The 15,979-nt window shown below is 44.2% G+C and overlaps 1 protein-coding gene across 1 annotated transcript in view; it reads left to right on the forward strand.

Moving 5' to 3' along the window:
• FBXO15 (F-box protein 15) overlaps positions 1 to 15,979 on the forward strand; it is a 49,300-nt gene that overhangs the window by 21,709 nt on the left and 11,612 nt on the right. The window contains exons 7-8 of the mRNA XM_036323494.1: positions 446 to 528; positions 1,601 to 1,743. Coding sequence (XP_036179387.1) covers positions 446 to 528; positions 1,601 to 1,743 — 226 coding nt within the window. The remainder of the gene's footprint in view (positions 1 to 445; positions 529 to 1,600; positions 1,744 to 15,979) is intronic.

Below are 15,979 nucleotides of genomic sequence, written 5' to 3' on the forward strand. Positions count from 1 at the left end.
CCCACTGGGTTTGTCCAGCCAAGCAGGTACTCGAGAGAGGAAGGTCATGCCATGAACATTAGGTATTTGTGGAATTGATCTCGTGTTTGTGCAGTTCTTCCCAGAATTGTCTTTATTTTTGCAAAGAGCTTGAGACAACTTGGAACTAACAAGACCTGTTTCCACAAGTACCAAGTGTAGTACAGTATTTTGCTATTTCACAAATATAAGGATGAGCCTCCTTTTACTGCACGCTCTGTGTGTCTGGGTGAGTCGTGGCCCTGCTGTCCATGTGACACATTCCTCTTACTAAGATGGCAGCACTAACAGTGCCTCAGCCTGAGGTCAGCTTACAGTTGAGGGTCTGCCTTTGTCTGCAAGGCGATGTGCTGCGAACTTCACCACGACCTTGGGAAAGATTAAACATTTCAGCTGAAAAGTGTGTTCTTACTAATTAATGTTTCAGAGAGCGGAAGAACTGGCGTTCGTCATGGCCAATCTGCACTTCCATCACCTCGTGGAGAAGAGCACGTTGGGCTCGGCCGCCCTGTACGTAACCGTCCATTGTGCATTTAGTTTTTGTAAAGTTAACACAATTATAAGTTGATACATCTTAATATTCTGAGAATAGCTACAAAGATATTCTGTTCTTAATCAGCAGACACAAGCCCACAGGCATAATTACTGAGCTGTTACTGAGATAATTGGATTATTCATGAGTGCACATTTGCTTTATCTGTTCTGGGTTAAGGATTCTGTGCCTTGTAGAACATTATTTATAGGGCAGGTACCTACACTGCTGAAAGATGCAGTACGTCCTGGTGCCTCACACTGCACTAACGTGAGCTCTCATACCTTGGGAGGCTCACAGACCCACGGTCGCTGGCTGAGTCCGGCCTGCAGGTGTTTGCTTGGTCTCTGCAATGCGGGCCTTTCAATGAATGTGAGGGTGTTGAGGTAGGGAATATGCTTTCCATTTCGCTACAGATGTCTAACTTATAAATATTCCCTGAAAAGCTTCTGAGTGCTCTTGTTACCTGTGTAGTACGGCTTCTTGTATTGAAGAATACTTTGCTCATTGTGGCTCTGGGTCTTCTGCCCAGGTCCCTAACCTGTGGGGCTGTTGTAGGTGTAGTCATAGGTGTGCAGGTGCTTTAACGCGGGGCAGTGAGCACAGTGCTGAGCTACTGAGGAGCGGAGTTGCTGCCCTGGGTGGTCTGTGAATCCCGGCGGAGCTCACATCTCTGCTTATCTTTTTTTATGTGTGTTAATCCTCATCCAAGGATATTTTCCCATTGATTTTTAGAGAGTGAACAGGAAGGGGAGAGACAGAGAGAGGAAAACATTGACATGAGAGAGAGACATCAGAGTGGCTGCCTCCTGCCCAGGACCCTTCAGTCCGTGGGCCGATGCTCTATCCATTGACCCAAACTGGCTAGGGCTCTGCCTGCCTTTATTGAAGTTGGTAGGAGGAGCAGGGGGCATGGAGTTCCTGTGTTGGAGGTTACTGGGGTTCCTGCAGGGGATTGATAGGGCTGGTGCTTTGAATGTATGCTAGTTTTTTAAAGAGTATTTTCTTTCTGGTATTGACAAATTCATGTGTGTTTGTTTTTCTTTTTAGCCCCTATGAGCTGCCTCCTCACATCCCCCTTTTGGATGACAGCCCTGAGTACGGGCTGCATGGCTACCAGCTCCACGTGGACTTACACAGCAGCGGGACCTTCTACCTGTGCAGCACATTTCGCAATCTCTTTACCAAACAAGGTGACACTGAGTTTCTGTTGCAGTTTGAAATGAAAAGGTTGGGGAGTACATGGGACCCAATTTTGTATCTGAGTTAAGAAGTGCCCTCCTACCTGGCCGCTTCGCCCTTCCAGACCCCTTTGTCACCCGAGGACTTGTGAAGGGCCCAGGCAGATCTGATTCCTTTAGCTCTGGCTTAGTCTCCACCTTCCTTCTCCTCTTCCTCCTGAACATCCGCCACTCATCTTGTCTGCTGGTACTTTCCTTATTGTTTGCCTCATCGCATTCCCTCTTTTCACTTCATTGAGACTTATTTTATGGCTCAGAATACAGATTATGTTGGCACATGCTCCACTTGTCCTGAGGGAGAATGTATGTTCTGGTTGGGTGAGGTGTCATCAGTGTCAGGACCAGGAAAAGGTGGTCGAGAGTGCTGAAGTCTACTGCGTCCTTGCTGATTTTCTGCCTGCTGGTCTTGCAGTCTTGGAGAAAGGAATATTGAAACCTTCAAGTATAATTGTGATTTGTGTATTTCTCATTGATGCTCTCTCCATTCTGGCTACTAGTACTTCTAGTCTGAAGCTCTGTTATTTCATTCATAGGCATTGAAGACTGTTATGTCCTCTTGAGCCATGTCCTCTTATCATTTATGAGGCAACCTTCTTTATTCCAGGTGATAGTTTTGTTGTGAAATCTATTTCACCTGATAAATACAAGCATTCCAGCTTTATTTTGACTAGTGCTAGTGTGATTTGTTTTGCCTCCTTTAAACCCATTTATATCTATGCTTTTGGTCACTGTGCTTCTTCAGTCCCTTATGATATATGGCAATCCATCCCACTTTTCATGCTATTTATTTGTTGAAGAAATGGAATCTATTATTTGTCTCTACAATTTCTGCATTTCGGATGGTTGCTTCTAGTATTAACATGTTTCTCTAGCTGATAAGATTTAGGTTTTTCCTTTTTCTTTGGCAAGAATCCTTCATAGATGATGCTCTGTACTTCCTATTGAATTTATCAGAAGGATGTAGTATCTGCTTTTCTAAATATTAATTATATTAAGAACAATCAGTGGGTTCAGGGAATTCTCAGACTAGTCTCTTTATTATGACTTTCTCCATGATATTTACCAAATGGTTTACCAAGTAATGGGGACCTGTGTTCATTTACTTTTATTAGTGATTGTAAAATGATGATTCCCTGGTTGTAGTGTTCTTTCTATATTTATTAGCTAGGATTCTTCTGTAAAGAAGAATTTTCTCTTATCAACCATTTAGTTAACATGAAATATGTTAGTACAGGAAAGACAGGGGACATGCTTGATTCTTTCTCCTTATTAATTTACAGAATAGTGAGTTAATGTTTCAGCAGTCTTCAAAGATGACTTGTAAGTTTTTTTTGGAGGTATTGTTAAAAAATGTAATTTATGTATTTTAGTCTTCTTGCACTCTTTATTCTTTTAATTATTACTGTGCTCTGCTCCTGTTTTTTTTTTTTGTGTGTGTGTTTTGACATGGCTCCAGTCATCCTTGGCAGCTTGATTGCATTCTAATATGATAAGATTGCTCAGACTTACCTCGTCTGTTTCCTGCCCAGACTGGAATGAGTAGGTACCCTGGTTCCCTTTAGTTCATGCTACACTGTGTATTTAGAGACCATAGTCTGGATCCTAGAGCTGCATGGTACTCTGGGGTTTTCATTTATTTTAAGGTTTTCAATAGACAGAGCTGAGAAGTTTATCCTATATAATAAAGAGGTAATATGCAAATTGACCATCACTCCAACACACAAGATGGCCACCCCCATGTGGACACAAGATGGCCGGCAGAGGAAAGCTGTTGGGAGGGACCAGGCTTGAAAGGGAGGGCAGTTGTGGGTGATCAGGCTGGCAGGGGAGGGCAGTTGGGGGTGACCGGCCTGCAGGGGAGGACAGTTGGGAGGGACCCTGGCCTGCAGGGGAGGGTAGTTGAGAGGGACAAGGCCTGTAGGGGAGGGCAGTTGGGGGGGACCAGGCCTGCAGGGGAGCAGTTAGGCGTCGATCAGGCTGGCAATGGAGTGTTTAGGGGGTGATCAGGCAGGCAGGCAGAAGTGGTTAGGGGCCATCAGGCAGGCAAGCAGGCAGGCAGGCGAGCAGTTGGGAGCCAGCAGTCCTGGATTGTGAGAGGGATGTCCGACTGCCTGTTTGTCGGACATCCCTCGAGGGGTCCCAGATTGGAGAGGGTGCAGGCTGGGCTGAGGGACACACTCCCTCCATGCACAAATTTCATGCACCAGGCCTCTAGTAAATTTATAATGTGAAGAAGTAAGTCATGCATTTATTTAACTTAAATATCTTAGAAGTTTTTAATGAACTTCTTTGATTATATATTTGCATAATTTTTCTTAGGCTGAAAGTCTTTTATAAAAAACATCACAATATATAATGTCAAAAGAACAAAACCTATATTGCTAATAATGAACCTATTGAATACTCTCTAAATTAAGGATTTCCTTGTGGTTCTTCATGTACTTTAAGATATCTATATATATAACAGCCTAAGTGACCATCCAACCCTTCAACCGTCTGACTGGTAGCTATGACATGCAATGACCACCAGGGAGCAGATGCTCCAACCAGTAGCTATGACATGCACTGACCTCCATGGGGCAGATGCTCAATGCAGGAGCTGCCAAGCTGCGGTGACTTGGCAACTATGGCTCTTGAGTGATGCACCCAGAACTAGAGAGGAGGGAGTCCGATTTCAGGATGTGCCGCCTGAGAACTGCCCTCTCACAATCTGGGACCCCTCAGGGGGTGTCCACAGGCCAGGCCTAGGGACCCCACCAGTGCACAAATCTGTGCACCAGGCCTCTAGTATTACACTAGAGATATAAAATTAAGTCACCTAAAGTAATCTTTCTCTGCATTGGTGTGCTACCACTTTGATATGCAATTAGTGATTTGTTTCAGTTGATTTTTTATTTTTCAAGATTGCTTTGCTATTTTTCTACATGAAAAAAATTACCACATTTACATGGTTCCAAAGTTGAAAGTCTAAAACAAGGTGGTTCAGTGAGGTTTACGGGTACCTTTCCCCTTGACCCCTATTCTTTCCCTCCCTCCAGAGGTGACCCTTTATAGTCATTTTTGGCTCATTCTTTAAATGTTTCTCTTTGAATACATAACGCTGTACACAAATATATTCATATTTCTCCCAGTTTTTAAAAAATGAAGCACGTTACTCCCTTTTAAGTTCCTTGCTTTCCCCCCAATTAATAATATATTCTGCAGATTATTCTTCAGCATGAGGGAGAGATCTTTCTTGTGCTCTTTTTAAACAGGTACATTGAGAATAAAATTAAACGGCTGTGTAGGGTTGTGTTGATTGTTTCTCTCCATGGTCCCCAGTCATTGCTGTTACACATAGTGGTATAGGGACTGGCCTTGTTCACACTTCACTTCATAGTCTGCCAGCTTGCCTTGGGGAGCCTTTCTTAGAAATAGGATGCTAGGTCAAAGGGTGAATGCACATATATTCTTGAGAGACACTTGCAAATCCCCCTTGATAAGGTTGCACCATTTTGTATTCTCAACTTAATAGGGATATTATGTTAATAAAATGTTTTATTCCTAAGGAAGTTTGTTCTAGGTTTTTAAAATATATTCTTACAAGTTAAGGTGTTTCTATTTCTAGATTAGTTGAAAAAAATTAAAGGAAATATTTCTGTTGATTTATAGAGAGAGAGGAAGGGAGAGGGAGAGAAAGAGAGAAATACAGACATGAGAGCAGAACATCAATCGCCCCACCAGGGGTCAAGCCCTCAATCTCGGGCATGTGCCCCGACTGGGTAACTGAACTGGCAATCTTTCTGTTAATGCTAATAAACCTCTGGGAACATTAGATGTTGTTATGACACACAGGGTGCTAAGTGAAATGAAGGACAATGGAAACCGAGATGGGGATAATTCACCTTTGTCTGCTGTCTTCACAATAAAAACACATTTTCACCCTAAGAAGACTTTATAGGAGATTGAGGTGTGTTTCCTAGGCATGTGGTTCTATGGTCAGGAGTCAGCAGAGGGCGCTGTTGTCATCAGAGTCACTTCCAAGGTTAGAAAAGTACAACTGGAGTGTCTTCTGCAGTCTTTTGTGGTTTCATATGGCATATTTAGCAAACTCTGGCTCTGCCAGTGCAGTTGGGCATGACAGTACTTCATCCCTGTTTTTAAAGAACACTTTCTGTCTATCAGGGAGAAACAGGTTAGCATCATGTTTCTGGAATTGAGGTGGCACTGTCTGTTGTTTGTCGCCAGTGAGCTGTGAGAAACCTGGCTGACTCCAAGGCGGCTGTCTGCAGGAAGTGGTGGGAAATCATTCATTAACAACCAGCTGTTGAATGCAGGGACTGTGCACAGTGCAGGGGGACAGATATGTGGCAGACACAGCCTGCCTGCCCTCCACAGGCCGGGGTAAGGGAGCCTGCTGAGCCAGGTGCCAGGCACCTGGGGAGGGGAAGTGACTCTCAGGATTCCTGGACGGTTCTGAGGAAAGGGGGGAACGGTGTCGATCTGACTCAGTGGGAGACACTCAGAGGCCAGCACCCCTGTGCCCGGTGCTGTCCTCGTCCACCTGAGCCTGTAGCTGAGGCTCTTGCCTTAGACTCCAGCATTGGTCTGGTGGGTTCAGTTCCCTGGCTGGGGACCACCTGCATGGCGTGTGTGTGCGTGCGTGTGTGTGTGTGTGTGTGTGTGTGTGTGTGTGTAGCTCAGGTCCTCATTTCCTAACAGATCTCCTGACCACCTGGCAGTGTCCCCCTCAGCCGGCCACTGTGTTCAGGAGCAGGCTTTTCCTCCTCCGATGTTGAATAAAAGGTTCCCTGTTCTTTCTTCTCTCCCCTAAGGTTCATTTGACTGTTTCTCCTTGCACCTTTACTTAGTCCTCCCCCAAGACCTGGGGTGTTTTCTCTTTGTACTCCTATGTATTCTGCCACCTGACCAGTCATGGCTGCATGAAGAGTCTTTGTAGAAGGAGCCCAATAATCTCTTTTCAAGGAGAATTTATGATCCCCAAACCTGCGCGTTTGGCTAACTGCACTTGGTGTGTTGCCACTAAAATGAGGCTGAAAGGAAGTTTAGGTGAAGAAATATTTGAATTGAATTAATGAGAGGCAAGAGAGCGGGGAGGAGAAGCAGACAGGAAATGTTGAAGGAGGAATTTGTAAATGAAAACTAAGGGAAGCTTGCAAACACACCTGGTGGGGTTGTCTATTTACATTTTGTTTTCTGTGCTTTCAGAAATGTGGATGGACTGTTGGCATTGGGTCCCCAAGACTGCCCCCGACTCAGGATACAGTTGTGTCATTGGCCACAATTCACTACAGCAACAGGGCACTGGGAAAAATCAGCGAGGGAGAAGGTGCAGGGGCGATGACAGAGGAAACTGGGTGAGCCCTCAGGAGCCCTCTTCCTGAGGACTCACACAGGATCTGCTTATTTCCCTAGAATGAGATGTGAGAACACATGTGACATGTTAGCTACCTGAGATGCTCATTGGAGACTCAGCCTGGCCCAGGGTTTTAAAATTTTTTAAAAAATTGATTTCAGAGAGGAAGGGAGAAGGAGAGAGAGAGAAATATCAACGATGAGAAAGAACCATCAATTGGGTGCCTCCTGCATGCCTCCCACTGGGGATCAAGCCCATAACCCGGGCATGTGCCCTGACTGGGAATTGAACTGTGACCTCCTGGTTCATAAGTCAATGCTCAACCACTGAGCCACACAGGGCTAGCCTGGTCCAGTGTTTTTATGGGGGTTTGGTCATGTAGGCACCCTCTGCCTGGCACTACCAAACTTCCAGACTCCAGGAAGGAGAGACATTACGCATAAACCACATTGTGGTACAAACTAGTCAGGTGCAGTGGGCCACACTTGCCACTTAGGAATGGATCCAAGTTCCCAGACACCAGCAAGGGCCACCCTGGCGAGCAGGCCTTTCTAAGGACAGGCAGCTTGGGCCTGCTGTGCGAACTCTTTTCTGCACAAGGCCCATGAACACACGGATGAGGGAATGGCACAGCCAGTGAAAGAGCAGGTAGGAAGCAGTCCAGTGCCTTTGAAGTGCAAATAGAGCTTGAAAAAGGGTGTGATCAGCAATGCCAAGTGCGAAGGAATGTGTATTTTTTGTCAGGCTAATGATTACCAATTCTCAGAAGCTGAAGGAAAAATGTGTTACACAGTACAGTGTGCTTATTCTTGTCATCAGGACCAAGAGGAAGTGATGCCAAGAAGCCAGGGAAACAGAGTTTGAAGTAATAAAGTGAGCTAGTTCTGTCTTTTGACTTTTTATCTCATTGCTATAAAAATGCATTTAACAGCTAATGTCTTACTATGTGGTTTGAATTTCTGAATATATAGGAGTTATAAAGAAGCAAATAAAAATCACCAAAGGGCAAGTGTTTATGTTTTGGTCCATTTTCAGATATTTACTTGTGGACCACATTGTGTGAACAACCCACTTCTTCCCCTAGCAATTGCCTTGTGAGCAGTTTCCCATGTCACCTAATAGTGCTTGAAAATTTGATTTTGAAAAGTTGTATGACAGTCCATTGTTTTGTTTTATCATGATTGATTGACCCGTTATCCTAATGTTGGGCGTTTAGGTCTCCATTTTTCATGATTATAGTGCTATTATCATGAGCATTACTTTGAAAAATCTTAGATGATTTGAGAGGTGAAAGGGACATCTGATTTAAATTTGCATGTCTTGAATATTAGATTGACTATTTAAAAAATTATTGACTTCAGCAGAGGTTTATCAGCCGGCTGTTTAGGGGGCATCTTTGTAGGATCCAGCTTCAGTACTGCCTCTCATGGGTGTGTGGCCCTGGCCCTCAGTGTCCTTGCCTGCAGACAGTGGTAACATAAGGACATTGCTTAACAAGATTCTTGGTGGATGAGGGTGATGTAGTAAGGGATGCCTCCAGGATGCTTCACATGTGTTGCTGCTGTTGTCCTGATTTTTACATTTCTTTTAAAAAAACTAGAGACCCAGTACGTTTGCTTCTGCTTGCCTCAGCTGGCTGCCCTGCCCATCCCTGCTCGTAGCTTGCACCCTGCCCTCCGCCATTCGTAGCTCTCCACCTCTAGTAGCTCTCTGCCACAAGTAGCTCGCGCCCTGTCCTGCCCGCCACGAGAGCCGCTGCTTGTTTGGGCATCATGACCACAGGTCTTTTATGATATAGATATTTTTATTGATTTTAGAGAGGAAGGGAGAGGGTGAGAGACATAGAAACACTTATAATAATAAAAGTGTGATATGCTAATTAGACTGGACAGCTGAACGACCTTCAGGACATCATTCCAGACGTCCTTCCCGATGAAGACGTGGCGGCAGGGGCCAAGGCAGAGGTGGTTAGAGGCAAGCAAGTGGGCAGGCGAGCAGTTAGGGGCGATCAGGCAGGCATACAGAGTGGTTAGGGGCGATCAGAGAGGCAGGCAAGTGTTTAGGGGTGATCAGACAGGCAGGCAGAGTGATTAGGGGTGATCAAGCAGGCAGGCAAGTGGTTAGGGGTGATCAGGCAGGCAGGCAGGCAGAGTAGTTAGGGATGATCAGGCATGCAGGCAGGCAGGCAGGTGAGCAGGTAGGGGCCATCAGGGAGGCAGGCAGAGTGGTTAGGCATGATCAGACAGGCAGGCAAGTGGTTAAGGACAATCAGACAGGCAGGCAAGTGGTTAGGGGCGATCAGGCAGGCAGGCAGAGTGGTTAGAGGCGATCAGGCAGAGTGGTTAGAGGCGATCAGGCAGAGGCAGTTAGGGGTAATCAGGCTGGCAGGCAGAGGGGTTAGGGGTGATCAGGCAGGCAGGCAGAGAGGTTAGGAGCCAGTGGTCCCGGATTTTGAGAGGGTGCAGATTGGGCTGAGGGTCTGCCACCCATGCACGAATTTCATGCACCAGGCCTCTAGTCAGTGATAAGAGAGAATCATTAATTGGCTGCCTCCTGCATGCCCCCTACTGGGGATTGAGTCTAAAACCCGGGCATGTGCCCTGACTGGGAATAGAATCTTGACCTCCTGGCTCATAGGTTGACGCTCAACCACTCAGCCATGTCGGTTGGGCTATATTTCTTTTTCTTTTTTTTTTTCTCTCTCCATGTTTCTTCTATTTTGTTGAATTTATTGGGTGACATTGGTTAATAAAATTATATAGGTTTCAGGTATACAATTCTGTAATACATTATCTGTATATTGTATTATATGTTTACCACCCCAATTCAAGTCTCATTCCATCATCATTTATCCCCTCCTATACCCTCTTCTACCTTCTCCTACCCCCCTTCCTCTCTAGTAATCCCCATACTGCTGTGTCATGAGTTGTTTTTTTTCATAATACCTTCACCTTCTTAACCCAGCCCTGAAATCTCCTCCCCTCTGACAGTTGTCATTCTGTTCTCTATCTATGAGTCTGTTTCTATGTTGTTTGTTAGTTTATTTTGTTCATTAAATTCCACATATAAGTGAAATCTTATGGTATATATCTTTCTCTGGTTGGGTTATTTCAATTAATACTCTCCAGGTCTATCCATGCAGTTGCAAAGGGTGATTTCTTTCTTTTTTATAGCTGAGTAATATTCCATTGTGTAAATGTACTAAAGCTTTTTTATATACTCATCTCCTGATGGGCACTTGGCCTGTTTCCAGACCTTGGCTATCTATACTAATAAAATCCTAGGTGGCCCTTGTGCCCACACATCATCACAAGATGGCCACCCCCATGTCATCACAAGATGGGTGCCCCATGTCATCACAAGATGGCCGCCCCCATGTCATCACAAGATGACTGCCCCATGTCATCACAAGATGGCTGTCCCCATGTCATCATAAGATGGCTGCTGCATGTCATCACAAGATGGCCACCCCCATCGGCATAAGATGGCCACCACAAGATGACCAGCAGGGGAGGGCAGTTGGGGGAGATTGGGCCAGCAGGGGAGGGCAGTTGTGAGTGATTAGGTGTCAGTCAGTCTGGCAGGGGAGTGGTTAGGGCAGGGGTGGGCAAACTTTTTGACTCGAGGGCACAATGGGTTCTTAAACTGGACCAGAGGGCCGCAACAAAAGCATGGATGGAGTGTTTGTGTGAACTAATATAAATTCAAAGTAAACATCATTACATAAAAGGGTACGGTCTTTTATTTCAATAGTTTTATTCATTTCAAACGGGCCGGATCCGGCCCGCGGGCCGTAGTTTGCCCACGTCTGGGTTAGGGGGTGATCAGGCTGGCAGGCAGAAGCAGTTGGGGTCAGTCAGTCAGGCAGGCAGGTGAGCGGTTAGGAGCCAGCAGTCCCGGATTGTGAGAGGGATGTCCGACATCCCCTGAGGGGTCCCAGATTGGAGAGGGTGCAGGCTGGGTTGAGGGACATCCCCCCAACCCCCAAGTGCATGGATTTTGTGCACTGGGACTCTAGGTGTAAATAATACTTTGATGACTATGGAGGTGCATATATTCTTTCAAGTTAGTGATACCTCCAACTTGTTCTTTCTCAAGATTGCTTTGGCTGTTTGGAGTTGTTTATGGTTCCATATAAATTTTTGGAATATTTGTTCTAGTTCTGTGAAATACACCATTGGTATCTTGCTAGGAATTCCATTGAATCTATAGATTGCTTTGGGTAGTGTGGACATTTTAATGATGTTAATTTTTCCTATCCGTGAACATGGTCTATGTTTTCACTTATTTGTTTCTTCAATTTCTTTCTTCGGTATCTTGTAATTTTCTGAGTATAGGTCTTTACCTCCTTGGTTTATTCCTTGGTATTTTCTTTTTTACATTTATTTTCTACCTGAATTTTTGTTTGATAAATCCCATTGTTTTAAGTGTTTACAGGACTTGTATGAGTTATGTTCTTTTCAGATATTTTCTTCATTTTTTTCTATTGCCTTTTGATTTGGTCTATATTGTTTTGGATCTCTCAAAGGTATTTTGAATTGTATGTAAACCTATGCTTCCTTTGATTAACATAAAAATTGTGTCCAGCCTAGAGGTTCACATGCCTGCCCCTCTTAGGGCTCTCTCTCTGTGTGGTGGAGGACCAGGGCCCCTTCTGCATGTGTGCCCCCTACTCCCCGGCAAGATGTTTCAAGTTTTACTTGTGTATTTCGTTATGAAAATACTAGAGGCCTGGTGCATGAAATTCGTGCATGGGGGGGCTTCCCCTCAGCCCAGCCTGCACCCTCTACAATCCGGGACCCCTCGGGGGATGTCCGACTGCCAGGGGATGTCCTAAGGATTGGGCCTAAACCGGCAGTCGGACATCCCTCTCACAATTTAGGACCGCTGGCTCCTAACTGCTCTCCTACCTGTCTGCCTGATTGCCCCTACTGGCCCCCCTGCCAGCCTGATCACCCCTAACTGCCTCTGTCTGCTGGCCTGGTCACCCCCTCACTGCCCCCCCTGCTGGCCTGGTTGCTGCCAACTGCACCCTCTGCTGGCCTGGTTGCCCCCCCCCCCCCCCCCCCCCCCCCGCCCCACTGGCATGGTTGCCCCACACAGCCTGCTGTTCAGTCGTTTGATCATCCCTCACTAACCCTCCTGCCGGCCTGCCGGCCTGGTCGCCCCATGCAGATTGCTGCTCAGTTGTTTGGTTGTCCCTCACTAACACCCCTGCCAGCCTTGTCGCCCCACTCAGCCTGTTCGGTCGTTCGTTTGGTTGCGATGGCCCCTGGCTTTTTATATATATAGATATGATCCTCCCCTAACATAAGATTTCTTACTAATGAGTTTTTATCAAAGACTTCTTAGTTATTTCCATCCATTTATTCTTTTAGATGTATTTAATAATTACTTGGGCAGATTAAAAAATATCTCATTTGCATTTTGATCAGATTTGTATTAAATGTGTACATTAATTTGGAAAGAATTGATATATTTTTATTTAGGGTTTTGGACTATCCATTTATGTAAGTTGAGAGAAACGTTCCTTATGTAGGTCCTGCACCTTTCTCTGCACATTGATACTTCCTTTTTGTGTTGCCCCTGTGAGTAAATTTTTTTAGATTATGATTCTATTAGTTGTTTGTTAAATTTGTTCTACATCCTGTAGAGTTTTTGCAATATGTTTCTCATTAAAATACTGATTAAATATTCAGTGCTTACTCTTTAAGGCTTAACAGGAAATGTTGAGAGGATAAAAGAAGTTATGGGTCCTAGAAACTTCTTTTTTCCTACCCAAAACATGGAGTTATTCAACTCTTCAGTACCAGAACCTGATAAGCCCATAAAATCTCTCTTTAAGGTTTGTTTCAGATATTTTTTTGCATATATTGTGCTATCTTATTTTTATTGGTTCCCAAAATAGATGACTATTTTTGTCCCCTTTATTCCTTGATACTAATTACTTTCTATGTTTCTAGGTCGGCTTATGTTCTCTAAGCACTTATCATAACAGGAAGGCATTAGAAGTAGTACAGTCCTGTCTGGGTGGTGATTACCTAGAAAAATTAGAACGGATAATTCCTTAGAGCCGTGGTTGGCAAACTGCGGCTCGCGAGCCACATGCGGCTCTTTGGCTCCTTGAGTGTGGCTCTTCCTAAGCCTTAGGAGTACCCTAATTAAGTTAATAATAATGTATCCACCTATATAGTTTAAGTTTAAAAAATTTGGCTCTCAAAAGAAATTTCAATCGTTGTACTGTTGATATTTGGCTCTGTTGACTAATGAGTTTGCCGACCACTGCCTTAGAGTATCTTCATCAATGATTGTTAGTACATTTCCCCTGCTTTGTTAATCCTGGGACCCATTATAAAAAATCAGCATTACAAATCACCACTCACAGAATGGAGAGCCCAGCTATCCATGCATTCTGTCACAGCTCCTCAGAGAGGTCGTGATTTGCGAGGCCCTGTGTGACATGCAGCTGTGGACTCCTTGTTGGGATGTCCAACATTAAGAATCCAACATGGCAACAGCAAAGCATTAGGCTTGGAGGCCTTTTCAGCTCACAGGCTGGGCCCTGAGCTGGCTCTGCTGTGACCCAGGATGTTTGTGGAGGAGCCTCGTGCCTCTGGAAACCATCAGGGGAGCCCTTTTCATCTCCCTGCATTTCTAGACTCTGACTTTTGCTTCAGATTTGGCCTCAGAGTTTGATTTGCTCTTTCTCTTTGGTGATTTGACTTCTTTTAATCCTTTAAAAGGAAGGATATGAGTGTGTGTTTTTTTAAATTTTGTTTTCAAAGAGATTGAAATAAGATTTTGTTGCTTTTTCAAAGGTATTTATTAAGGTGATTGTGGAAATAGAATCTATTACTTAAACCAAGAAGTTTGAGGATGTTAAGTCTAATAAAGAACATAGGTAATGGGTCTTCTCATCTTTGCTCCAGTGTGAATCATTTGGTGTTAGGACTCTAGATCCCCAGCACGTTGAGCTGAGACCTGCTTCTCAGATCACAAATGTCTTATCCATGATTCCTGTGCCTCACTTCTACTGAACTGTTCAGGTTTCTTCTCATTGTTTCAGGTCTTTGATCTCTTCCTGGCTTCACTTTCCTGAGTACACAGTCTGGGCTATTCTGTCAGCATCTCATCATTTGTAGCCTCACAGAATCCCTTTCCTGATGTCCTGGATTTCCCTCCATGGATAACTACGACACTGCTCACCTTGACATTGCTTTTCTAACTTCTTGAATGAGCAGAAGTTCCTTAGGGAAAATTACAAATGCGTGTCCATTGAGGCTGCCTTTACCAAGAGTAGCTCTCCCACCATCCCCAGCCTCACTGCATCTCCTTGGCTTTAGTCAGGTCACGAACTCAGCCCTGACTCAGCCCTGCGGCCAGATGAGCAGCATGCTTTATTCTGAGCCCAGTTTCTAGCTGCCCTCAGAAGCATGAGGCTGATCTGGATGTGTTTCTCAGGAACATTGGAAGAGAAGCAGAAACAACTAACCATATACTTTCTCTTTAAATGTCTTTGGAAGGCTAGTCTAGAAAAAAAATAATTTATACTCAAATGGACTGGACTGATAGAAAATTGGTCCAAAGGCATGCCAGGGAAATAAAACTGTGAAAATACCAGTCTGAACCTTTAAATACATCAATAGAAAAAGCTATTCTCAAACACTATTGAATTAATGAACAGTGAATTTTTAAAGAGTCTCAGTACATAATTTGTTCTGTGTAAAATCCAGTTAATTGTCACCAATGTCAGGAACAATATGACTGGCAAATGTGGCCTGTTAGGACCCTAGTTAATATGAAAGAAGTAGAGACCTATGGCTCAAAAGTTTATAGGAGATTTATTGATGCCATCACATCCACCAGGCCTGAGCTGGGGAGGGAAATTTCCTAAATAATTAGGAATTTTTACTTTTCAATCTCTCTAATTCATTTGACTCTTGTAACTTATATAGCAACCAAAAATGGGAGGGAAAGTTCTGATCCTTCTCATGTTTAGAGACCTTCTCTCTTTTGATATTCTACAATCTATGTTTATATATAGCTACTTAAATTTCATGTGGATCAGGGGTTTGGAAAATAACAGGTATCTGAAAACAACTAGCTGAGAAAGAGAGAGAAGACGTGGACATGCCTTGAGGAGATTTATGCTAGAGACCTAACAGGGAACAGGGACACTAAAGATTTCCTGTCCTTGAGAGTTAGTGCCAACTCTGTGTGATCATTAGACTCTAATGATTATACTGTCTTGTTATTCATTGTTCCTCTGTAGCATCAGGTCTCTGCAGCTTTAAATTGTTAATGCTCTGTGGCAAATATTTTTGAGTTTATACGGTCTCCTGATAAATCTTTATCCAAGATTTACACACATACCTGAGAGTTGCTATGGATGTCTGTTTCATTTCTTTGTGTGTACTGACCTGAGGTGGTGGGCTGGGTTCCCATCTCATTCAGTTTTTGCCTCATCAGGTTTCTCTGCTTAGTTTAACCCATGTTCTGATTTTCCTTCTTCAGGGGGTTCTGATCTGATTTAACTCCCTTTTCTCTTTTTTCTATTTGCCTTAGGAAAATCACTCCATCTGCCAGTTTCTCTTCCCAAAATTCTTTACTTTCCACCTTTTAAGAGGCAATATGAACTCTAATTATAGTTGAGAAATGATGTTAGAGGTGCTATGAATGCCCATAGAAGACAGGACCTTTATTCCCAAAGACAGTAGGTTGAGGAATCAGATCTAAGATACAGCAACCATTGAGGACAGTTCAGTGTCAGAGTGTGCAAGAGGGGTTTGGAACAGGACCAGATCAGCGTAGGTGGAAGGGTGCTACCAGCCA

This window comes from Myotis myotis, unplaced genomic scaffold, assembly GCF_014108235.1.
Source record: "Myotis myotis isolate mMyoMyo1 unplaced genomic scaffold, mMyoMyo1.p scaffold_m19_p_9, whole genome shotgun sequence".
NCBI lineage: Eukaryota > Metazoa > Chordata > Mammalia > Chiroptera > Vespertilionidae > Myotis > Myotis myotis.